This window comes from Adiantum capillus-veneris, chromosome 7 (genome assembly GCF_014529385.1).
Source record: "Adiantum capillus-veneris isolate H3 chromosome 7, ASM1452938v2, whole genome shotgun sequence".
Taxonomy (NCBI): domain Eukaryota; kingdom Viridiplantae; phylum Streptophyta; class Polypodiopsida; order Polypodiales; family Pteridaceae; genus Adiantum; species Adiantum capillus-veneris.
The window spans coordinates 57,197,139-57,222,422 of record NC_140937.1 but is presented as its reverse complement, the minus strand read 5'-3'; the positions used below and the strand labels follow the sequence as shown (position 1 = coordinate 57,222,422).

Sequence of the window (25,284 nt, the reverse complement as noted above, 5' to 3'; positions counted from 1 at the left end):
GACTGGAAGATACAACGGAGTACCAATAGAGGCCAGAACATGCCCCCTGTGTGACATCGAGCCTGAGACAGAGTTGCACTACACATGCCACTACCCCGTCTACTACGAGATACAAGGCTGCTTCCATTGCTTGTTCAGAGAGGGCTTTGGACCGATCTCCAAAGTCATGCGGTATGAGGATCAGAGATGCCTGGGTTTGTTTTTGCTCTAGCTGCGCAGACGCAGAGAGACCTTGATGAGAGGAGAGGCTAGCCAGTCTCAGAGACAGATCACAGACTTCTTTAGAGTTGCCACTGGACACCGGGAGGAGCTACTACCACAGTAGAGCTCGTCGCCTCACACCAGAGGCACATTGATCGACCGAGCTAGGGAGATCCAGACACCCACGACTGCGGAGGACTACACAGTATCGACGGAGGCTGCATCAAAGGATTCTGATCACTTTGGCCCGACATGCACGACGCCCGGTCAGACTACTGACCATGGAGGAGATTGATGAGATCCGCCAACAACCGATGCTGGATCTCTTGTGATCTAGCCATCCCAGCTAGCTGCTTAGTTCACACCTAGCAGTTTAGGATTCCATAGTATTTTATTTTGTCATTTTGTCATCTTGTTACTCTGGTTTTGTATCAGATCCACCACATTGTAACTTTCTGGTCTCATAGGTCACTTTGGCCTTTTGAAGACATTAAAATTTCATTTCATCTCTCTCTCTCTCTCTCTCTCTCTCTCTCTCTCTCTCTCTCTCTCCACATCTCTATTGCATTCTCTCATTCCCTCTCTCCAGGGAAAGGTAAAAGGAACCATCAGCTAAGCTAAAAGGAATCATTAATGCAAGGAAAAGAAGGAAAGGATTTATGGAAGTGTAAAACTAGGTCTTCACCATTGCAATTCCGTTGCACTTGACACTCAAGCAGAAATTGGATATTGGGCGAGTGTTGAAGTTACCTAACTTTCATAAATATTTCCAGATTTACTGCAACACTTGTGGAAGTAGTTTGGGTGCGATTATAATGCAAGAGGGCCATGTCATAGCTTACGAGGGCCAAATGTTGTCAAAGCCAGAGGGTTGCATGGATTTATGAATAGGAGCTAATGTGGGAAGTGGGGGCCAATAGCACATTGTATGCCATGAGACAAGTGGGTGTCCATGTATCTGGGTCTCGTCACAAAACCGTCCTCCGTAAGCTGAAGAAGATACTCTCTGTAGAAAGCCATCTTCGTGCCCAGCTCCTGTGTTGGCTGCATCCATGTCCTCCTGGTGTCTAGCTGAGTCACGTCCTGGCGGATGAGCCTGGTGATCTCGGACTGTGTGAGAGTCAGGGAGGGTGCATCCAGTAAGTATTGGAAGGGGGGCAGTTTGTGTATGCTGAACCCATGCGCCTGAAACCATGATGTCATCTCCCCATACCAGCATGCTGTATCTCCCTGCATGGGTAACTGTCGAGAGGACTCAAGTGCAAGGCGGGCATATCTGTTTCTGGGAAGTTCCCACATGCGGTGTATAAAGGAGGCCTCAACCACTAGTGGGGAGGCAGCTAGCTCTGCTTGGACAATGGCACTTGGTACTGAGGCCTTGGCTCTAATGAGCTGTCACAAGACAGGCACCACGTACCGACAGAAAAGAATAAACTGAACTGACATTAGCACTACATTAATAACTGAACTGAGAGAGAGAGAGAGAGAGACACGCGACACGGAGTAGCGGAATTCCACCCCAGAGAGTGTTGGCCCCAAACCTTGGCGCCCCTTTCGGTATTTCTTTATATTGTATCAACATAGTACAAGCCGGTACTCCAGACTCTGCACCTTCTCCAGGAAGCATGCCAGAGAATGAGCCCTTAGCACATATTTAAAGGCCCTTGGCCTAAAAAGCAATTACAGTGAAAAGCCTTCAAACTCAAAAGCATCTGGTCCAAAAGCAAAGCCAAAAAGCTGCCATCGCAATTTACGGAAATCCGTACAGCCTGCCACATCATAAGCCAGCGCAAAACGTGGAATTCCGTACAGCTTGCCACGTCATCATGTCAATGCAATTTTGGGAAATCTACCACGTCATCAGTTTGCGCAAGCCTTGAGAGTCCAGCTTTATTTAAATCCTGTCACTCGGGGCCCCATCGGACGGGGTCCCCATACGTTGGTAGGACTTCTTCTTCTCTTACTTGTTCTCTTAGGGTTTAGGCTCCTCCGCCGGCATATGTAAGTTGGCTTCATTCTTCAGGGCTTTGACACGTCAACAGTTTGTTACATCTCCCCTTCTTGAAAGCGAGTAATCGTTCGCAATTCCAGCATATCTGCAAAACAATTCAAGTTAGCTCAAAAATTTCCGAGGGTCATTCCGAGGGACATTCCAAGGGACAATCAGTTTGCTCTTTTTGTTAAGGAGTTAGCGTCTCCTTTCGGCTCTTTTGATCAAGGAGTTAGCTTCTCCTTTCGTCCAGATCGGAACTCTTGATATTCCGGCGTAGTAAAATTAGCCATCACACCCAAACCGAACTGATCTTCCACGGGTGTCTTGATGCACTAAAATTACATACCCAAGCAATCTTATCCAATTAGGAATATTCAATGTTGGCACATCACAATACAACACAAATGCTTACATATGCATGTTACAAGACACAACAAAGAGCGCCGCTGAGCACTCCCCCGAGACAAACAGTCTGCAGTATGAAGCTACTCAACGACTATCTTATCACTCCCCCCACAAATAACCTAAAAAGGTCCGGGCCATGAGCTCAGAGGACTGTACAACCAAACGCTCCCCAGACCGTAGTCTACGTCGCTTGGAGCTTCAAGCATACAACCAAACGCTCCCCAGGCATCGGTCTGCATCGTTCGGAGGTTTTCAAACATACAATGAAACGCTCCCCAAGCATCGGATTGCGTCGTTCTGAGGTTCAAACAATACCAAAACAGTATTTCTCACTTCTCCACCCAAGAGTAAAATCACCAATCAATGAAGCCAGTATTAAAACCAGAGTCTAACAGTTCAAATCGGCACCAAGACAGATTCAAAACAGATACCATCCATTTCAAACAGATTTCAAACAAGATCACCAAACAAGATCAAACAAAAGTCAAACTTAAAAAGCAATCTCGACATCAGTCGAGCTCGAAAAGTCGACTGACTTTCCATCCTTAAACCTGCACCAAAATTAGGGTTAGGTTCATCCCATAAGGTTGTAGCCGAGCACAGCATGGTGCATCAGATCTTGGATAAACAATGTTTCTTTGGCGGCGATGGTAGTCCCAAGATAGCAATCACACTCGACCTCCAAGGTCATCTATTCGTGAAGAGACATCTACTGAGAGATGTCGAGAAACTTCAAGTTATAATCTGCTAGGGTTTCCATGGCAAGCATTTCAAGATACCCCACTCTACCAGAAGTTGCACTCCGAAGGAAGATGTCAAAAATCATATAACTTCGGGCAATTTTTTTTTTCTTGAAAGCTTGCCAAGTACTTGGAGTATGCTGCTTGGTAGCTGTAGACATCAACATCTGCATGGCACTGCTTCTGAGAAAAACAGTGACTTGAAACAAACCTGGATCCTTCTCTTGCAAGTGATCTTAATTGGCTTATGTCCTGTAAGACATGAGCGGTGAAGACGGGAGCGCGCCTGATGCGCGATGAAGTAAGGGTGGGAGTGGCTAATAAGTCTGGGTTGGGGGGCGAAGATACCTCAAATAGAATTCCAATAGCTCTATCTGCTCTTTTGTAGGACCGGTATGCTTTCAGAAAAGCACACGCCTGATGCTCTGATACCACTGCATTGAGAGAGAGAGAGAGAGAGACACGTGACACGGAATGGCAGAATTCCACCCCAGAGAGTATTGGCCCCAAACCTTGGCGCCCCTTTCGGTATTTCTTTATATTGCATCAACATAGTACAAGCCGATACTCCAAACTTTGCACCTTCTCCAGGAAGCATGCTAGAGAATGAGCCCTAACCTCATATTTAAAGGCCCTTGGCCTAAAAAGCAATTACTGTAAAAAGCCTTCAAACTTAAAAGCATCTGGTCCAAAAGCAAAGCCAAAAAGCTGCCAGCACAACTTACGAAAATCCGTACAGCCTGCCACGTCATCAGCCAGCACAAAACGCGAAATTCCATACAGTTTTTGTTTTGTTTTCGGAGTCGGGTAGGGCACGACCGGCCGCTCCCCTCATACACCAAAAAAATATAGAAGAAGAACGACCAGGACTATGCACCTAGAAACCGAAAGCAGACGCTTTTGTCACTAGTTTCCTCTGGACTACGAGAGGCCAGAATTATCTACACTCTTAGGGCCATGACTAATCCCTTGAGAGACCCATTTTGCCAACTTGATTTGGGCGTGATAGCGACCAAGTACCTCTGTTCAAAGGCCCAGGTACTGCAAGACTTGCTTCGGTCTTCCCTTTGGAGTTGCCTCCTCCAGGTAACTTATCGCTCACCTCACTAAACTGCCTTTGAAACCCGACGGTTTTCCCCTAGGAAAGGCCATACCCGCTTGGAAGGGCATTGGCTCACAAGTGGTGTCCGCTGAGGTTGGTGGTGTCTCCCTTTTGCACCTCCCAACCCCTTTTAGGTGAAGTTGACCCCCCCGGGGGGGAATGGCACTTGGGCGCTCTTGTAGCTCATCTGGCTTCGCTTGGGGAGAATTCCGTAAAGCCTGCCACGTCATCATGTCAACGTAATTTTTGAAAATCTGCCACGTCATCAGCTTGCGCAAGTCTTGAGAGTCCAGCTTTATTTAAATCCTTTAGGTCATTCGGGGCCCCATCGGATGAGGTCCCCATAAGTTGGTAGGACTTCTTCTTCTGTTACTTGTTCACTTAGGGTTTAGGCTCCTTGGCCGGCATATGTAAGTTGGCTCCATTCTTCAAGGCTTTGACACATCAGCAATTTGTTAAATGAGCCGTGAGATCATAGAGACTAGTAGCTTCTCCATGTCCCCCCATCCATCATTGTGACCTATCCTCCCATGATGGTCCAATGAAGGTCCCCAAATCTCAGCTCCATAGAGCAATGTAGAAGCCACTAGGGTGTCAAAGAGCCAGAGCTTCATCCGAGGCTCCTGAAACTGAACATGTGAACACATCCTCTCCAATCTACCCAATGCTGCATGGGCTTTGGTCAATCTAGTCTCTGCTGCTCTTTTCAATGAAAATGCTTGTCCACTAAAAACCACCCCAAGGTAGGTGTAAGCATCTGTATACTCCACTATCTCCTGGCCGTATGTAATGCGGCCGCTAACCTCCTGATCCACTGTGGGGTGGTATTAAATACCATGACCTTGGTGTTACCAAGGTTGACAGACAAACCACTTTCATGGGCAACCTATGCAAAGCATCCAAGTGACGTTGCATCCCCTCCGGAGAGGACACACAATATCATCAGCATATATCAATAGTGGAATCCATGTTCCTGCCAGTTGTGCACCTCTATCACCATCTCTCTCAATGTAGTCAGAAACCTCATCCACATACATACCTAACAGAGTAGGAGAGAGCGAGCAACCTTGCTTTACCCCAATAGTGGAATGAACCGCTGTAGATAGGCCCTCTGAGGTGCGTACATGCCCCACTACTAACCTGTATAGTGCCATGACCCCCCAAATGAGCTTTGTGGGTACTCCCATTTCGTGTAATCTACGCATCAATCTAGCTCTGGGTACTGTGTCAAATGCTTTGCGGAAGTCCACAAAACTGCAATAGATCCGTCTCCCATGTGATCTGCCCTCCTCAATGATGGCTCTGAGTGTGAAGATATGGTCAAGAGTAGAAAAACCTCTCTTGAATCCTGCCTGCCCGGCTACGCGTATCCCCTCCCTCTCTGCCCATCTACTCAGTTGCTGCTCGAGAATGGATGCGTACAACCGTGCCAATGTGTGTCCGATCATGATAGTGCGATAATTCCCAAGCTCCATAGGGTCTCTTGACTTGAAAATAGGTACAATAGTAGATAGGCTCCAAGTATCAGGCAAGCCCTCACATATGGCACGGTTAAACATAATTGCTAGGAGCTCTGCTAGTAGATCTCTCGCATGCATGAAGTGCTAAGGCACTAAGCCATCATGATCATATGCGCTCTCAGTCCTCATCCTGTCAATGGCCTTCCTCACCATCTCACGGTGAAAAAAGCACATGTGTGGGGGCATGGATCGGGGGGGTCGGGAAGGGGCGGTTATCCAGGAACTGTGTACAGAGATGCGTACTGGCCCCAGGCCTCTGTAGTGGTAATGGCAGGGAGGGGGGGGTGCTCATGAAACAGCCGCCACGCCTCACGTGAGTCCTGACTCAAGAATAGCTGGTATAGATCCTGCTCTAGGCGAGCAAAAAATGCCCTCTTCTTCCGCCGCACTAGGCGTCTGAAGTCAATCTGTGACTGTTTGTGAGTGATGGCCCCCAAAAGCACCTCCCTCTGAAGTCTAGCTCTGGTCTCGTGGCATTTCTCATCATACAAGCTGTTCTGGGGCATGCTCCCAGAATGGCGTCTCTGCTCACGCTGTGTGTGTGGGTATGCCTCTGCTGCTGCATCATGTAACGTCTGTGTTAGTATAGTAGTAAGCTTCTCCAAAGGTCGCCCTGTCAATGGCCTTCCTCACCATCTCACGATGAAAAAAGCACATGTGTGGGGGCATGGATCGGGGGGGTCGGGAAGGGGCGGTTATCCAGGAACTGTGTACAGAGATGCGTACTGGCCCCAGGCCTCTGTAGAGGTAATGGCAGAGGGGGGGGGGGGGGGGGGGTGTGTGTGTGTGCTCATGAAAGAGCTGCCACGCCTCATGTGAGTCCTGACTCAAGAATAGCTGGTATAGATGCTGCTCTAGGCGAGCCAAAAATGCCCTCTTCTTCCGCCGCACTAGGCGTCTGAAGTCAATCTGTGACTGTTTGTGAGTGATGGCCCCCAAAAGCACCTCCCTCTGAAGTCTAGCTCTGGTCTCGTGGCATTTCTCATCATACAAGTTGTTCTAGGGCATGCTCCCAGAACGGCACCTCTGCTCACGCTGTGTGTGTGGGTATGCCTCTGCTGCTGCATCATGTAACGTCTGTGTTAGTATAGTAGTAAGCTTCTCCAAAGGTCGCCCTGGCTCTTCTGTACACAAGCGTCTGTAGATCCCATCTATGTATACAGAGTCCGTCTCCCGCGTGAAGGTGTAGCAAGTAGGAGCTGCTACCCGTGGCCTGTGTGCTACGCTAAACTTGAAAGAGATGGTCAACGACACAAGAGCATGGTCCACTGCCACACCAACAGGTCTGGGTCCAGCCGCGAGGTCCTGGATACTAGAGATGAGACTCGGATGTGCCATGACATAATCCATTGTGCTAGCTCCATGTCTGTGTGGAAAGCATGTAAATACTAAAACCCCCCGCATTCGGAAAGCTCTGTAGGCCATTCAAGATGACCAATCCATGTGCAATCCCCATGTCTATCAAGTGTCGTCCATACTCAGTATGCTCCCATCCTGTGATAATCTGGATAGGCCCGTCTCTGCAACATCCAGCTCTCTCAGCATCTCCTCTGAAGTATCATAAAAAACTGTTTGATGATGGGCATTCCTAGCATTGAAATCCCCTAGAATGATGATGTAACCATCTCTAGAGAACTCCTAGATGTCACCGTCCAAAATAGAAAAGGGGGACTGTCCTCTGGGTAGTGCATACACTGACGTATTCGGGGGAAAGTAGCAAATAGCAATGTAAAGATATCTGCTTGTCTTTGCTCTCAATCTCACCCACATATACCTAGCTTGCTCATCCCCACGAGCTATATGTATCAATGGCTACAACTCCTCCCTAAATAACACTGCCACTCCACCTGAGCCCCGCCCTCTGTGCTCTGATCGTGTCTGCTGTCTACATGCGGTCTCCCATCTGTATCGACTAATGTGAGGCATCGATTGCCCAGGGGCCTAATGTGTCTCAGAGTAGAAGATGATCTCTCTCCCACGAAAACTTTCCTCAAAAGCACCACGTCTAGACGCATAGATCCATTACAATTCCAGGTAGCAACTTTAAGTGTGGTCCCATAGGTCTCACACCGTCATGTGGAGCGTGGCTCCAATATCACCACTCTTCCATCTCGGTAAAAAGAAATCTTACCTTTTTCCCTTGCCACTCTAATCTCTGGCATTACCTCCTGCATATGAGCTATCTGTGAGAGGGTAAGGTCATCTCCGAGGAAGATGCCCGTTTTCTTAAGAGTTGGTCTCTTCTTCAAAAAGTCGTTCTTCGCTTCCATGGAGGGAAAGCAAAGGATGAGTGCCCTTTCTTTTGAGGTTTCCCCTTGCTCCCATTTTTCTTGTTGCCCACTCTCCAAGCTTTTGAGTGTTATCGGCTCATGAACCCCTATCAAAGCCATTAGTTCTTTTACCTTTTTCCTCCACATTATCTTTGTCTTTAAGACCGCAAATCCTCACATGTAGAGAGCGCACATGCCTTCTTTGCTCCTCTTCAAGTGTCAGGTTAATGATGGTGGGTGTGGACGTAGTTGTTTCCTTGCTTTTCCTTTTCTTGGCAACCTCAATCCACTTCTCGGTCTCATCTGCCTTCTGTTGAGTCCTTGTAATAACGTCCACCCAAGAGGTCGTCATTTCTTTGTGCTACTCTTCCCCCTCTTCGATGGCTCGCACTTGCTCTTTGATCGTGTTTAGCTCTTCTGTTACTGAAGGTTGCAATTCTCCCTCTTCAAGTGTATTTCGTGATCGTGCCTCTGCGAGCTCCCTCTTGAGTGACACAATCTCTTCGTCTTGGGCCGTCACACGATCTCCCAGTGTAGCTATCTTGCTTTCTTGGGCCAACACGCGTTCGTCGAGCATTTCTATTGTGCCCAATACGTTGCGGTTGATCTTGTTAATTGTTTCGGTCATTTCTTCTTTGCACTTTTGAACTGCATCCTCTAAAGGGTCAAGCTTATCATTCTGTTTCCTCATGCTTGGTCGCCGCAAAAAACGCTCTGGCTCAGCAATAAGCAGGCAGCAAGGGAGCATCCACAACCCGATGCGGGTATATTCACAACCTCAGCCCACTGCGGGCATTAGCAACAGAGCATAATAAGATGAAGGGCATTGTGCCCGCTATCCTGCACTGAAACCTGTCAAGCCTTCCAAGCATACAGTCCGTAGCCCCCTGGATTAGGAAAGCTCACGGCTAAATAGTCAACCTCGCAAGGCGCAACGCATATACTCCTGCCAGAGACGAGACGCAGCCCAAGTGGGGTCTGCTCCTGATTCTGCACCTGAATGAAAACAGATACACATGGCTCCCAGCTGGTCAGCATGCGGCTCCGATAAGCCCCCTCTGTAGGACTGGCCCGTGACTTGCGCACGCAAACACCCTGTAAAGCAGAGGGCGCAACCAAAAAAACCTGCGCAATCCAAAAAACCTGCACGATCACTGCCGTGGGCCTGCTTTGTCTGCTCGCGAAGCGTTGCCTTGTGCCTGCTCTGCCATGCGCGCCTCAGAACCTGCTCCCTCTACGTCTCCACAGCCCTGCAGGTCTGCTGCCCTGCGTGCTCGACAGTCCCTACACGATCTGCTGCCCTGTGCGAGGGGTTGCCTACTTGCCTGCTCACAATGCGTCGTCAAGGCCTTTGCTTGTTGTCCGCGTACGCCTGGTGCAGAGAGAGAGAGAGAGAGAGAGAGAGAGAGAGAGAGAGAGAGAGAGAGAGAGAGAGAGAGAGAGAGAGAGAGAGAGAGAGAGAGAGAGAGAGAGAGAGAGAGAGAGAGAGAGAGAGAGAGAGAGAGAGAGCTTTTTAACGTCTATGTGAGGCCGAATTGGCCTACGAGACAAATCAAGTATATATGTGTGTATGTCTTTTGTCTATTGGAAAAGACAAAATAGTTCAGACTGGTACAAAATAAAAGAGAGGACGTCTAGTGGGTGATGAAATCTATGGGGATGCGTGGAGCACTAGTACTAGGGATATGTGCATGTCTATATGTTGAGCGTAGTACAACCATGTAAATGTATCAATCTAGCTAGCTCCATCCTGTGCTATTGGGAAGGGGGGGGGGGGGGCTCTACATATATAGGCCTCTGCCCTTGACTGTAAGGATTCTAGTTACTAATCCTTAATTAAGTACTTAAAATCATGATTAAGACTTAAGAAACTTGAACTGAACTCAGAAACAAGACTCAGAAGCCTCTGTGTTTGATTGATTGAATGACTGCTTGAAACGAGTACAATAGGCTCCTTATATAGGAGACGAAGAGACACAAATGAAAAGACACGTCTCCTGGTGAAGAGACATGACTTTAGACGTAAAGACACATCCTTTTGGCAAAGAGCTGCAACCATTGGACGAAGAGTCGCACCCGTAGAGCGAAGGGGTGTGACCAGTCGTCGAAGGAGTGTGGCTTTTGGCGAAGAGGCACGTCTCTTGAGCGAAGGGTCGTGACCATCCAAGTGTAGGGGTTCTCCTTGGCATGGCACTTTGCGTATCTGCAACTAGGAGTAGATGTAATACTGTAACATAGCCACAATCGTGACATTCCCTCCCTCTTTAAATAAAACCCAGGGTAGTTGTAGAAACTCCGGGAAGAAGGAAATGTATTGTTGTAGTGCTTCTGCATCCAAAGCTCTTTCTGTTAGGTCCCACGTCATGGCATTGTTATTAACCATTACTATTTTGCCAAACTGAAAATTGATCATACCTACAACTTGATAAGTGCTTTTGTCAAAGTCTTTTGTAACTTCGAGCTTTGTCCAAGAAAAGATCGAATCTTTATCTGCTTCAAGTGAAACTATTGGTAAACTGAGTTGAGTTTTCTATTGAGTGATGACCACTGGTGGGAAATCTAGGTATTCCATTGGTTTATCTGGAACAATAAAATCCTCTTGAAGGGGTGTCGTAGACTGAAACAGGGTAGCCTTTGGAGGTATATCCATTTGTAAAGGTTTATCACTAGAACAAGTTGTGTCCAAAGATTCAATTGCAGCGACTAAAGTCGTGCTGAAAGAGTCTGCATCTGATTTATCCTTTGCATCGTTGAAGGCAAGGAATGGAGTCTTCAAGTTTGAAGAATTATCATTCACCATAGCATCTGGTATTTGTTTAGAGACAAAGACTGTATTCTGCAAGGGCGGTGACGAGGCGAATTTTCCTGCCTGGATCACGGCCAAAGAATGGGTTATGTGCTTGTTGGTTGTCACATAAGAACTGGAATCTTCTGAATTTTCAGCTTTCTCAGCGGGTATTAAGGCTTCCAATTGAGAAGGGGGAGGTCGAGGGAGTTGTTGCCTCTTAGATCTCTGAAAGATACTCTTGCACAAGGAAAGGATCAATAAATCTTCAACTTTATCACCATCAAACAAGAAAGACTTAAATGTAGTGCATGGCTCGCGAGGGGGAACTTGTCCAACGTCGCAGCATACGACCGAATACTCGACTAGGGTCGGATATATGTGCCACTAAGTAAGCCCATCTTGATATTGCTGATGATCCTTTCGAAGCTTCATATTGTTGCTTCTGTTGCTGATGATTTCGATAAGAAGTAGGTTGCTTAGAACTGTAACATTTCCAAGAATATTCATGCCGAGACTTTTGCTGCTCGCACAAAGATACTTTGTGTCTAGTTGTCTCTAAGAAACCATGCTTTGGGTGAGAAAATTTCGGTTCCGAAGGCTTATGTTTGAGTGGTTCTTTTTGGTCGACCACTGAAGGTTCAAAAGAAGATGGCGGATAAGCAGCATTTGTAGTCCGAGAAGTAGTAATATGACTCTGGGAAGACGTTTGCATCTACATCTGCTCCAAGCGAGTGTGAAGTGATGCGAGGCTCATAAAAAGTGCTGCCATCTGCTCTTTAAGAACTGTTATTGGGTCCGTAGGTGGAATAGAGTTCTTGCCATCTTGTGATTCGGCCTTGCCGATTGCTTCGAGGGAATAATTGAACTGTGGCGTGACTAAACTTATTCACGCAAACCAAGGGAGCCACCTTAATAATTTAATGCCACATCAGCACTCCAAAAAAATTGGGTAAAAATTGATCGCATGCTGATTTTCGTACGCGAAACATTGCCTGGGCTAAATCGACACGCCGGCTGGTGTGTTCTTTTGTTGATTCGCTGGCTGGGCTGAATTCAATCCTCCACCTCTGGCAAGTCAAATGGCAATCTCTCACATTCTGCCAATGAAGAAATGTGTTTGCTGGTTCTGCTGATTGTGATAACCCACGCTGAACAAGGGTTATTGTGTTGATTCGTACGTTGGGGGTGTTGAAGCGTGGGTGTTTTGTTTGAATATGCTGATTCGTATGTGGCTGCCCAAATGAGCCCCAAAGTGGCCAACTTGTTAAAAAATTGGTCTTCAAGCTTTATAAGTGCCCAACCTGTGTGAAATGGGTAAAAGGCACATGAGCAAAGCCAAAAGGCACAGCGTAGGGAAAATCACCAGCGCTAGCACTAGCGTGGGCAGCCATCTGCCAGCGTGAAGGGGTGCGAGCTCCAGCCAGCAAGTGCGATCATCGGCGGACGAGGCTTGACAAGCTACTATCACCGGCCAAAAGGTGCATTCATCTCTCAAAGAGGTACGAACACCGGGCGAGCAGAAAGCCTCGTTGCATCAGGAGGGTACACACCAGTTCACCAAAAGGCGCACTTGCACGTGAGGATAAGCGTGAGGCGCGACGGAGAGCATCCGAGAAGCGTGCAAAACCAGTATAGGGACGCGAAGGAATTCACCAGCTTCCACCCCATTTCAGCCCGGGTAAGCGTGGGCTCTCCTGTCTGTCGAGGGTGTGTGTTTATTCGGATGAGGGTGCGGGTGCGGGTAGGGGTAGGGGTTACATGTGTCGACTACACATCGCCGGTAGGAATTGCCTTTCTTCTTCCTCCATTAAACTCTGGGGAGGGGAGGGGGTGAAGAGGGTAGCGGCGAGGGTGAGAGGCTCAAAACCCGCAAGTCTCGGGAAAAAATTGCTCTGATACCACTGTAAAGATTCTAGTTACTAATCCTTAATTAAGTACTTAAACTCATGATTAAGACTTAAAGAAACTTGAAATGAACTCAGAAACAAGACTCGGAAGAATCTGTGTTTAAATGATTGAATGACTGCTTGAAACTGAGTATAATAGGCTCCTTATATAGGAGACAGAGACACAAATGAAAAGACATGTCTCCTGGTGAAGAGACATGACTTTAGACGTAAAGACACATCCTTTCGGCGAAGAGCTGCAACCATTGGACGAAGAGTCGCACTCGTAGAGCGAAGGGGTGTGACTAGTCGTCGAAGGAGTGTGGCTTTTGGCAAAGAGGCACGTCTCTTGAGCGAAGGGTCGTGACCATCCAAGCGTAGGGGGTTCTCCTTGGCATGGCACTTTGCGTATCTGCAACTAGGAGTAGATGTAATACTGTAACATAGTCACAATCGTGACACTGACAGCCTGACCCATATGCTACGCCCCACGACCCGGAAATAGCCAATAATAGCAAGAGAAAATGCTAAGGGGGCCAATAGGGCCACTTGGAGCACCACAGAGAGTGGAGAAATAAGTAAGAAGGAGAATCTGTGGCTCTAAAAAAACCAAAACCCAAGGACTAGAGTATACTAGGAGAATCCCGACATGAGAAAACAACCTCACTCAACCGGGCACAGCCACAAAACAACCCTCACTCCCGGGAGCTACCGGGACCGACTAGACGAATCCAGAGAGATGTCGTAATACAGCTCAAGAAGGATGTGGATGAGTTTGTGCATACTTGTTTAGCACATCAAAAGTCAAAGTAAAACAGGCACAAAGTGACAACTCCTATAGCCTTTACTAATCCCAGATCGACCATGGGAAAGTATAGCGATGGACTTCATCTTTGATCTTCCCAAGACTCAAACTTCAAAGTGGGCACGATGGCATTTGGACTTTAGAGGATAGATTCAACAAACATGCTAATTTTGTACCAATGAAGAAAACATTAGAGGCCGGTCATTTGGCAAAGTTGTTTGTCTTGCACATTTTTCGGTTACGTACGATGCAGCGTTCAAATAGAGACCATATTTGCTAGAGTAGAGTATGAGAATCAACACCAAAGAACATGATAAGTCTCTTGACAGTGAAGATGAGAAATCAGCTAAAGGCAGCCAGTTGGTTCAGCTTACATCATGGGCTGTCCAAAAAGATTACAAGGCATCTCGAGGAAGTGTCAAGTTTGACACCTTTCATGGTTCCCAAGGTGGCCAAACACAAGGCCTTAGCTTTCATACAACAGTTCAACACAGTTTTTTTTGCTGGAGATTTCAGAGAAGCTTCCAAGGTTAGGAGGCTACTTCTTTCTTGACGGGGAAAGCTCAGCAATGGTGGTCCACACTCTTGGCGAAGCCCCCAGAACAAGCTCGAGTTCAAGCAACTATTCACATCTTTACAAGTTAGACCATCCTTTGAAGCAGATGTACTCTCTCCATGAAAACAGTTGCATTTTGAAAAGGAGAATATCCTTAAGGACTATGATTAGAAGTTCTGGAACTCTTATCTTCCTGTAGCTTCTACCCAACTTATCATTCTGGAAGAGCACCTAGAAAATTATTGGTGTGGGCTGCCTCAGGAGTTCAAATGTTATTGCCAGAAACAAAAGGCCAGAAGCATTCAACAGATGATGGGCCATCTTCAGGACAGGTACAATCTGTTTGGGGGAAAGCTTAATTTTGGAAGAAATGTAGGAAATACTTCAGCCAGAGCGAATCCTTGCACGGAAAGCAAAGACCACCTATCGAATTCTGTTTTTCACCTTGGGAGAGTCTCCCCCTTCTTTTGTTCTTGTACCATGTACCCTCTTGATAGGGGAGTTTAGCCCTATGGGAATGATCTTTTGCACGCCACAGAAACACTAATTGCTACTTGTAGACAAGATGTGAGATCAACGCATAGAGGACGTGGGTCAGAAGCTGTGGCAGTCTTATTCAGGAAGGAGCTTCAGCCCCTCATTTGTAATATATGGAGAGATCACTAGGGCTTGCAAATGGTGCTATAAGTATTCTGTCAGCCCAGAAAGCACTGTAATATACAGCACATAATTAATGAGCAGCTTCAGACATTTGTATGAGCACCTAGAATCTCAAGCTGTCAATTACACCTCGTAGATGTCCCTTTGCAGGCACGGTTGTTTTGAAAGAGCCCACAAACCATATGATTGTTGCACGTTACAAAAACAAATTCTTGGCATACTCTACAACCATTGCAGGTAATACAATCACAAATAAGAGCATTATTAATGGGGTTGGTAAGAATTAAAGGAAATAGAGAGAAGTCACACATACTATCTCTAGCTCATATAGCCATAACAAGTCCTGCTTAAATAGCAGATATCCCCCCAGATATGAGTAGATAATACCTCCACATTTGCCAAGATTGCCGCAGGAACCTCCATCAAATCTTTTGCATTCTTCTCTGGTAAGATCACCCTTTTGATGCCACATCTATGAGCTGCTAAAATCTGCTTTCAAACCATAAAACTGTAAAGAAAGGAATTACTCTCGTGTTTAGAAACTAACCTTAGTATGAATTCATATTACCTTGTCCTTAACACCTCCAACAGGTAAAACAAGCCCACGTAGAGTCATTTCACCTGTCATTGCTGTGTCTGCACGAACACAACGTTGCAAAAACAGGGACACGAGGGCAGTAACAAGAGTTACCCCTGCTGAGGGCCCATCCTTGGGTACTGCTCCGGCTGGAAAATGGATATGGACATCTCGACTATCCATAAGATTGCCTTGTTCCTTGACAGCTAGCTTTAGCTCTGCAGCCCTTGCACGTACCTTTTCCCAAGCACCAAGTAAACAAGTTTAAGAACAAGATAGCATGCTGAATAATCACAGACAAGAGGGACACGAAATGAACATGTAAAACCGAATGTCAGTTACCCAGGTAAGGGCTATTTGGGCTGACTCCTTGATGACATCCCCTAGCTGTCCTGTCAAATGCAGATCACCCTTGCCAACCATTGCAGTGGCCTCTACAAACTGGACTTCACCACCGAATGCTGTCCACACCAACCCAACAGCTACACCAGGTGTTGCCACCCTCTCCGCTGCCTCTCTTCCATCAAACTTAGGTGGCTACATTCAAAGCAGATGATCTTTCATTATGTGCTCCTTGATGGCAAAGCTAAGAGACACATAGAGAATCCCACATTTGATCTCTTTGCAAACAACCGAATGCACATACACACAGACAACTCTGTAAGTAAACAAGCAATTTGATGGACTCAATAAAGACATTTACTGAGTCCATCAGTAAATGTATGTATGTATAACCAAATGTACACACACACACACACAGACAACTCTGTAAGTAAACAAGCAGTTTGATGGACTCAGTAAGGACATTTACCCCAAGAGCCTTCTCCAGAGCAGCCTCATCTATCAGCAATGGGCTTGCAGTGTCAACTGAGGTAGCCATTTCCCGCATTGGCATGCCTATAGCCTCAACCTCCATCATCAGCTCCCCATCTGCCAAGCTGCCTCCAAGAACTGGTGTAGACTCAGGATTTAAGTCTCTGGATATACGAAGTGCCTGCTCCCTCTCCGCAACCTTGACAGCGGCTGCCCGTGCAAGAGCTGCCAAATGCCGCTCAAGATTCCGCACACCAGCTTCTCTTGTGTATCTTTGAATCATAAGCTCCACCATTGGCTGAAACGAAAAACAATTTAAGACTTTTTCCAAAACACACTTGCACTCACAAAAAAATGGTTAGCAAGACCATTTGCAAGACAGTAGTTGAGTGCTCACCTCAGGAATTTGTAGATGGTCTGAAGTTATACCATGCTGATCAAGGACTCGAGGAATAAGATGGCGTACTGCAATCTTAAGCTTTTCTTCTGATGTATAACCAGGTAGTTCAATTACCTCCATACGATCAAGTAAAGGAGGTGGAATAGGCTGTATTCTGTTGGCAGTGGCGACAAAAACCACCTTGGATAGGTCAAAAGGCACATTCAAGTAGCTGTGGACAATCCGTGTCAAGGAAAATTAAACAAGTAAAACAAAGAGTAATCCCTTCGATGGTCCATAGACCCGAATAACTCTAGTAGATTGCTTCAACTACATTCTTCAGGTCAAGCTCAAACTGTATTAAAAAATCAGGAATACTGAACTGAAGACTAGTGACATGAGTATCACATTCATTTGCCAACTATATCGGCATCGTTAGAAAGTCATCAGCAAAGTATGTGGAAGGATACTGATCATTGAATGTCCTATGCTGCTCTGGGTCCAAGACTTCCAGCAGTGCAGATGCTGGATCGCCACGAACATCCGTCCCAGTCTTATCTATCTCATCCAGTAGCATGACTGGATTATTAACCCCAACCCTCTATAATTATCAAGAAGAATACGAATTAAGAGAATGCTGAAATGGGCAAGATGAAAAGTAATAATAAAACATATGGCTTACCACGAAGAGAAAAACAGACCTTTATCCCTTCAATCAGCCTTCCAGGCATACTACCAATGTAGGTGCGACGGTGACCACGAATATCAGCTTCGTCTTTTACCCCTCCGAGGGATATACGGATGAAACGCCTGCCTAGTGCTCCAGCAATTGATGACGCCAAGGATGTTTTCCCCACACCAGGTGGACCAACAAAGCACAAAACAGGACCTCTTGCATCTGGTTTAAGCTGCATTGTCCAGTGAACAAAGCCACAACTTAAAAATCTGAAAAGACTTGGAATAGCACTAATATAAGAAAAGAGAGGTGGAGCACACCTTCCGGACAGCAAGGTACTCAATGATGCGCTTTTTCACCTTCCCCAGCCCATAATGTTCACTATCAAGCCGTTCCTTTGCCGCAGCAAGATCAAGCTCTCGCTCTTCACTGCTGACCTGCCAAGGTAGATCAGCCAGCAGTTCTAGGTAGGCTCTAGCACTACTGTAGCCGGGCTGCTGGGGCTGCATCTTTCTTAACCGTCTAGAACCAAAACCAGTTAAAGTTGCATTTTTTCAGAGTTGAGCTTGAGCAAACTGAAAAATAAGAAGTGTAAAACCAACATACCGCAGCTCCCTTTGAGCATGCTTCCAAACATTGCCAGGCATACCAGCACCTTGCATTTTCCTCTCGAGGGCAATGACATCATCATCATCGTCATCAGTATCACCAAGCTCCTCTTTTATGGCCCTCATCTAGGATAATAAAAAGGACCCTACTTACAAAGTGCTAACATTGCGACAAAAGCAATATTGCTACTTTGTATTCCATAAGGAGAGTTTTCAACAATGACTCATAGCTCGAGATTCCATGTTCAAGGGTCTCAATTTCAATCAATGACAGACACATGATAAACTGCTAGGAATGTGCACACAGAATGACAGCCACCACTTCCCCTGGACCACAAATAACTGTAAATACATTGCGACAAAAGCAATATTGCTACTTTGTGTTCCTTTTCAACAATGACTCATTAAACTCTAGATTCCATGTTCAAGGGTCTCAATTTCAACCAATGACAGACACATGATAAACTGCTAGGAATGTGCGCACAGAATGACAGCCACCACTTCCCCTGGACCACAAACTACGAGTTACCAAGCACTTCCCAAGGAAGAAAAACTTACTTGTTACCAGGCACCCATGGTTTTTCAACAGTATATAGACTCTCTGGAAATCAAAGGCATAACTCTGCAACGATAGACATACAAAAGACCAAACTGTATTCGTCCCTCTCTATCAGTAATAAGGTGCTTCTGTACTAGGTGATAACATGGCAACCCCCAATTTGGGAGCATGATGATGTGGTGCTGTGATGATGTGCCACTGATGGCATGGTGGCATGCAACCATGGCAGCTGATGGCACAGTAACATGCTGGCGTGGCACTTGATGACTAGGCAAAGCAGCTAAAGCATACCCAAGAAAGATTACCTTCTGTCAACAAACGAGAATGCTGGACAAAGAAAGCACACGTGATTGACTGATTTGGGAAGAACGTCTAGCTGGTTTATTGGAAACCTAAAAAGGCAGCCCATGCCCTGTGCAACGGGGCTGGTACCTTAGAGGCATCATCAAATTCTGCTGAAGATAAAATAGGTTGTATCTGAGGCTAACTGCCCTGTATCTGAGCATCAACTTCCCTCGGGCCTCTATGTAACAGAGGTGAATCCGCATATCTGTGAGGAGGTTGTACATCAACTCCAGTGCTCTTCCTGATTAACAAACGTAACAAAATACTGCAAGTGCTGCCAGTTTTGCCACCATTAATCTCCCAACAAGAACTGCACCTCTTTTGAGATAAGTGCTCGTGCCCTTGAATTGTCTTATTTTGGGCTCTTTCTGCTCTATTCTACAATTTATTCTTCAAATTCAAGTCTTCTACGCTCTCTACAGCCTGCCGAGGGTCAATGGCCAGTTCCATAGCAGAGATCAATTGTTTACTTTCCTATCAAGCAAACGGATCCTTACATAATAAGTGAACTGTATCATGGTGGCAGTCTGAACAAGATTCCATAATGGCAGAGAGCAATTGTTTTCTTTCCTATCAAGCAAATGGATCCATACATAAAAGATGAGTTGTACCATGGAGGCAGTCTGAACCAGATCCTGGCAATGTAGCAAGACAATAGAAACTTTATGCTAAAGCCTTTAAGTGTGACTTTCTTAAGGAAGAGTTTCTCTATCTAGGTCACATATTATTACTCGCGCGATGGAATTCACATTGATCCTGATAAGCTTGACGAATTGCGAAACTCACCCATTCTGAAGAATATGTGCTTGGTTCAGTCCTTAGATCTACTCCATTCTTTTGCAAGTTGGACTACTCTAAAGTTGTTGCTCTACTTACGCAACTTCTGAAAGAAGGAATGAAAGGACTGAAGAGTTCAGGACCTCATCATAAAGGTAACCCTCCTATTGTCCAGGATGAGTCCCTTTTAAGACAAACACTTCGAGACTACTGTACCAATGCTAGAAAGCCATTCGTTATTGTGATAGATGCTAGTGATTATGCGGTGGGTGCAACGCTTTATCAAGATGGACATCGTGCTAGGTTTGAAAGCAAGAGGCCTTTTGACGTTGAAATGCGTTATCCAACATATGAGAGAGAGCTTTATGCCACGGTCCATGCTTCGATAAGGTGGCACCATTACTTGTATGGCTCTACCTATGTTGCATGGACTGACCATCACACTTTGCTCTATGTCCGTGATAAGGGTGACCTTAGAGGCCAAAAAGGCTAGATGACCAAACTTCTGCGAGTGTTTCACCTTGAAGTCTATTACAAGAAAGGATTCAGCGATCGAGTTGCACATGCACTCAGCCAGATTCTTGAAGTTAATGCTTTATTCATGGTTGAAACCTCGACGGATTTCTCTCTTCATGGGCTATGTCATTATTATCGCTATTATGGCAACATATGGAATGAGATCAAAGGAGAACGTGATCGAAGGAAAAAGTGACTCGTATACAGGCTTGGGTGTACCAAAGACCCAAGTGAGTTGCGCTAAAGAGACGAGACAGAGACAAATATTCCAAATCCAGCATGACACACGAGAGAATCACTTAAAATACTTCACAACTTTAAAATTTAAGTCGACATAGCCCGGCGTAGTTCCGTGCACAGAGGTGTTGGCCCCAAAACCTGGCGCCCCTTTCGGTATTATATTAATGCTTGAGCAAAGTACAACACCCGAGGGGTCCTCTACTCTCAGACTCTGCGTCCATATGCTCTGAAGAGTGAGGCCCCTTGCGCCTATTTATTCTTACAAGGGATGCCCCAAAAGCTTCTAAACTCAAAGCAAAAAGTCCCAAAAGCATCTTGTTAAAAATCTGCCATAAAAAGAAGCCAACACAATTTGCGAAAAGCCATACAGTCTACCACGTCATCAGCTGTCAGCGCAGTTAGCAAAAATCCGTACAGTCTGCCACGTCAACAACAACGTAATTCTGAGATTCCGTACAATCTATGCCACGTAAGCATCCGTATTGTTTTGCCCGTACAATCTACCCAGGTGGTCATGCCATGTCATCTGTTTGTGACATACTCTCCTCTTGAAAGAATTGTAATCGCCCTCGATTATGCCTCCAAAACAAGACATAAGCCATAAACCAATTCAGTAGACACTGACTCTAAGTACCGACGCACTAGACAACACAAAACCCAGCACTTGTACAAAGACGATAGTCACATCACATCGCATTCAAATCATCTCACATAGAATCTAGGACCATGATTCTTGGCAACGTATTCGGCAATCTGCATCTAGATCCGCACCGGACCTCACTAGTGTCCGATGGACAATCATTCCTGGCAACGTATTTAGTAATCGCATCAAGATCAATCCCAGATCTCACTGATGTCGGATTAACTAATAGATTTCTCGAGAACGAAATGTTGCAGTCATTTCGTCAATCATTCCATCTGCACTCAAGCACAGTCATGTGCGAGTAATCATTTTCGGGGATCCCAATCCATCAATCAAACACTAAGTTCATACTGAACAGAGTGTTCCAATCATTGAGTTCTAGCTGTGTGGCCATCTCATTGTAAGGTGCAACGAAAGTGTATGTTGAACTTTGCTCAAGATGAGTGCTCCGAACTGTGCTCAAGGGTTCCTTTTACTTACGCAAGGGAGAGCCTTCCGTTCCTTTAGTGAGAGAGTGCAAGTGATCACAAACAAAGTGGATAAACACTGTGAGTGAAGGTGCTGAGACTGAGAGATAGAGAGAGAAGAGAATACGACACCAGAATGTTGTCAAACCCTCCTCCAAAGGCCCCACTCTCTATGGCGAGAGCAGTCTACTATTGATTGCACAAATCTCTACAATGCTTGGACTTGCCGACGACGATGATACGGGCTGAAATATGAGAATGCTAAGGGCTGAAATCTGCAAATCTTTATCTGCTGAATTCTAACTCTATGTCGATGATGATGTCGATGGCAACGATGCGATGACGCACTGAAAACGCAGATGCTGAAATCTGCGTTTTCATGGCTGAATCTAAAAATTTCGCAGGATCTGACCGTGCGGCAAATATCTGCTGCGGGAAGGTGAGATCTACGAGGTTCGGGACTTCTTCTGCGGTATCTGTCTGCTAAAAAGTGAACTCGCTGAGTCTAGGGCTGAATCTGTCATGGTGGAATTGCAAAACGCTGAATGTCTTGCTGCTCCAAAAACGCTAGGATTGAATTCTATTGTCGCTGTAAATCAGCTAGCGCTAGGGCTAATATGAGGATGTACTATCGTCAGAAATCTGCAGTGCAAAAACGCTGGCTGATCTGATGCAAAAATGCTAGGCGTTCTCGTGAGTGAAAACGCTAGAGTTGTCGCGTGGGGGGGAGTCTTGTTGAGAAGTTGCCTGATGAACACCAGGTTCCTGCTGCCTCTTCTGCCAGAAAGTGATAGCGCTAGTTTCTATATATACAAACTTAGCAAAATTGCCCTACCTAGTTTCCAACAAAAGCCACTTAATAAATAAGTGAAAAATGTCAAAAAATAGGGAAAATAGGTCTATGCATTGTAAAAAAGCTCTTGATGGGTTCTAATGGAAATTTGATGATCATGTTGTGTGCAACCAGAGGATATGCATCTAATCTAAGTGTTTGGACATGAACGGTCTACGAACAGACTCACAAAAGTGCCAGATCACTTCCTATTCTAGACTGACTTGACTGAACTGAACCCCGGTCATGATGTAGCTTGTCCATGGACACATAAGGTTGGATGTGTCACGTGATACTCATCCAGCAGGAATCGTCACAAACTGGTGACGTGGCTGGCCCTTCTAGTGGCATACACACACATCCTCTCCGGCTGGTGGCACTGCCACGTGGCAGCAGTGTACGGAAACTCGTGATTTGCGGCGCCATTTGCAGCAGCTTGAGCGTACGGACCTCCGTGATTTGCAAACAACAGTACGGACGCTTGCTTTTTGCTCTACGCATATTCTACGCAAGGAGAAGCTTTTTGATTAGTTGCTTTAATTTTCAAGCAAGGCTTGAGAGATAAATTGCGTTATCTTTTAGCTATTTTAAAAACTGAAAGCTTTTGGGGCTCTGCTTTTGGTATCCCTTGTAATGAATAAATAAGTGGTTTCAGCTCCCACTCCTCAGAGCATTTGGACGCAGAGTCTGAGAGTGAGACCCCTCCCACTCCCTTGTACTTTGAGCACAAATTAATAGAAAAAGAAATACCGAAAGGGGCGCCAATTTTGGGGCCAATATCTCTAGGCACGGAACTCCGTCGGGCTGTGTCGAATCAATTGTGAACTGTGAACTGTTTTGAAGTGAATCTCTGCTGTGTCGCGGTAGAATCTTGACTTGGAGTGTCCAACTTTGTTACAGTGGTTGATACACGGATTACCCAACTTTTTGACGCAACCAACAAAGCCAAAAAGCAGAAGAAAAGAAACTGACTTCCCGGGTTATTTGGGTCGTCGATCTACTTTTGCCTCAACACAAAAGCAGAATAAGCATGTGAGATTTAAAGGAGTATCCACTTCTTCTTCTTCTTCTTCTTCTTCTTCTCCTTCTAGTTCTTCTAGCTCTTCTGATCGGAGCGAAGAAGACAGAAAAGGGGAAAAGTGAAGCAAAAAGCAAAGCTTCGGAAAGGGCAAGAAAAAGGCAAAGAAGCCTAAGTTTCGGCCAGCTTTTTCTGACAATTCTACAGAGGACTCGTCTTCAAATAGTTCAGACTCCGATGATCACAGATTTTATGGAAAGAAGAAGAATTTCTATAAAGCCAACTAGTATGACTTTCTGGAGGATAAAAGCAAGAAAGTTCGAGAATTTAAAGGTGGACAGTCAATTAAATTTGACACTTTTTTTGGATTCCGAGATGCTTCGAGGGCTTTGGCCTTCATACAGCAGTTTGATATAGCTTTCTCTGGAGGGCATTACTCTGAGCACTCCAAGATTCGGAGGGCTACCTCTTACTTCAAGGGAAATGCTCGAACATGGTGATTCACTCTTCTATTGAACAAGAAAGCGCCAGTTAAATGGCTGAAATTTAAAAGGCTTTTTATTTCTTCTTGGTTGACTCGGGAGTACGAACGCGACATACGAACTGCTTGGAACCATCTCCGGATGACCAAGAAAGATACCTCGGACGCATATTGCGAGAGATTTTGGAGCTCTTTTCTATCCGCTTCTTCATTTAAGAAGATCTCGTTTAAAGAACAGATTGAGCGGTTTACCTTGGGACTTCCTACGGAGATCCGAGATCACTGCTTAGAGCAAAAGTCAAATTCTAATCAAGAACTAATGAGTCGTGCGAAACGGGGCTTTGCCATACACTCAACTTACCCCACAGATGAGATCCTGACGCAAAAAACAGAACAGACTTCTAAAAATGAAAGTAGAAAGAAGAAGAGTCTCCCAAGATCAGAAAGATAAGGATGCACGACCCCGGCTCACTCCTCGGGAGAGAGCCAACTACATTAAAGAGGGGAAGTGTTTTGGATGCGGGGAACAAGGACACATCTCCGCGAACTGCCCTAAAAAGGCACAAAAAGAACAAGATGAAGAAAGGCCAGAGAGTTCAAAAGCAGTTGAGGAACGTGGACAGAAAGGGAAGATGAAAGCAAGACTGGTTCCAAATTGCATGGGTACTAACCCAAGCACGATTGATGAGAGTACAAAACTTTGTCGAGCTTGGGGCAAAGTGAAAGATCAAGAAGACCTAATTTTCTTTGATGAAGGAGCCAAGGCGAATTTCATTTCACCTAAATTGGCGACACGGCTCGAGATTACACCCGATCCAATGGTGCCACAAGCAGAAGCAGTTCTAGCGGCACCCGACAGGGACGTAGCCATTACACCTGTCATTGGCAAACTTCGGTTGCATTGTCAAGGGTATTTGGGGCACGAGGACGTCTACATAATGCCCTTGCAAGGTTGTGATACCCTCCTAGGAATTCCCTAGTACCATAAGAACCCCCCTGTGGTCAACTATCGGGCGAGAAAAGCGACTTTAACTACTGAAAAGGGCCGAACCATTGTACTTGATGTGAAACTTAAGGGCGAGTCTGTCCCTATTGTATTGGCTTCGACCGTTTCAAAATTAATGAAATCCACTCTGTTTGTTTACTCGATCTTTTTGAAAGAGTTGAATGATGATCATAGGACAAATATGTCTGATCTAGAAAAAGAACACCAAGATTTTCTCCACACTCATGCCGTTTGCTTTTCTGAGGGCCTGCCAGGCAAGTTGCCACCAGCTCGTCCCGAGGATCATACCATTGATCTGATACCTCGAAGCACACCATCAAACCGGCCACCTTACCGTGTGAGCCGAGCCCAGAATGAAGAGATTATGAACCAAGTGAAAGACCTCTTGGAAAAGGGTCTTATCCAACCGAGTACTTCACCT

The 25,284-nt window shown here is 45.8% G+C and overlaps 1 protein-coding gene across 2 annotated transcripts in view; it reads right to left on the bottom strand.

Annotated features, from left to right (window-relative positions):
- Positions 1 to 25,284, bottom strand: part of LON2 (lon protease 2) — a 95,123-nt gene that overhangs the window by 6,794 nt on the left and 63,045 nt on the right. The window contains exons 9-17 of one of the 2 annotated variants that reach the window (XM_086515973.1): positions 17,978 to 18,105; positions 17,692 to 17,893; positions 17,397 to 17,603; positions 17,166 to 17,296; positions 16,714 to 16,927; positions 16,315 to 16,614; positions 15,846 to 16,040; positions 15,495 to 15,740; positions 15,240 to 15,415 (exon numbers count right to left, since the gene is read on the bottom strand). In XM_086515973.1, coding sequence (XP_086372099.1) covers positions 15,245 to 15,415; positions 15,495 to 15,740; positions 15,846 to 16,040; positions 16,315 to 16,614; positions 16,714 to 16,927; positions 17,166 to 17,296; positions 17,397 to 17,603; positions 17,692 to 17,893; positions 17,978 to 18,105 — 1,794 coding nt within the window. In that variant the 3' untranslated portion in view covers positions 15,240 to 15,244. The remainder of the gene's footprint in view (positions 1 to 15,239; positions 15,416 to 15,494; positions 15,741 to 15,845; positions 16,041 to 16,314; positions 16,615 to 16,713; positions 16,928 to 17,165; positions 17,297 to 17,396; positions 17,604 to 17,691; positions 17,894 to 17,977; positions 18,106 to 25,284) is intronic. The other variant, XM_086515972.1, reaches the window with a different exon arrangement.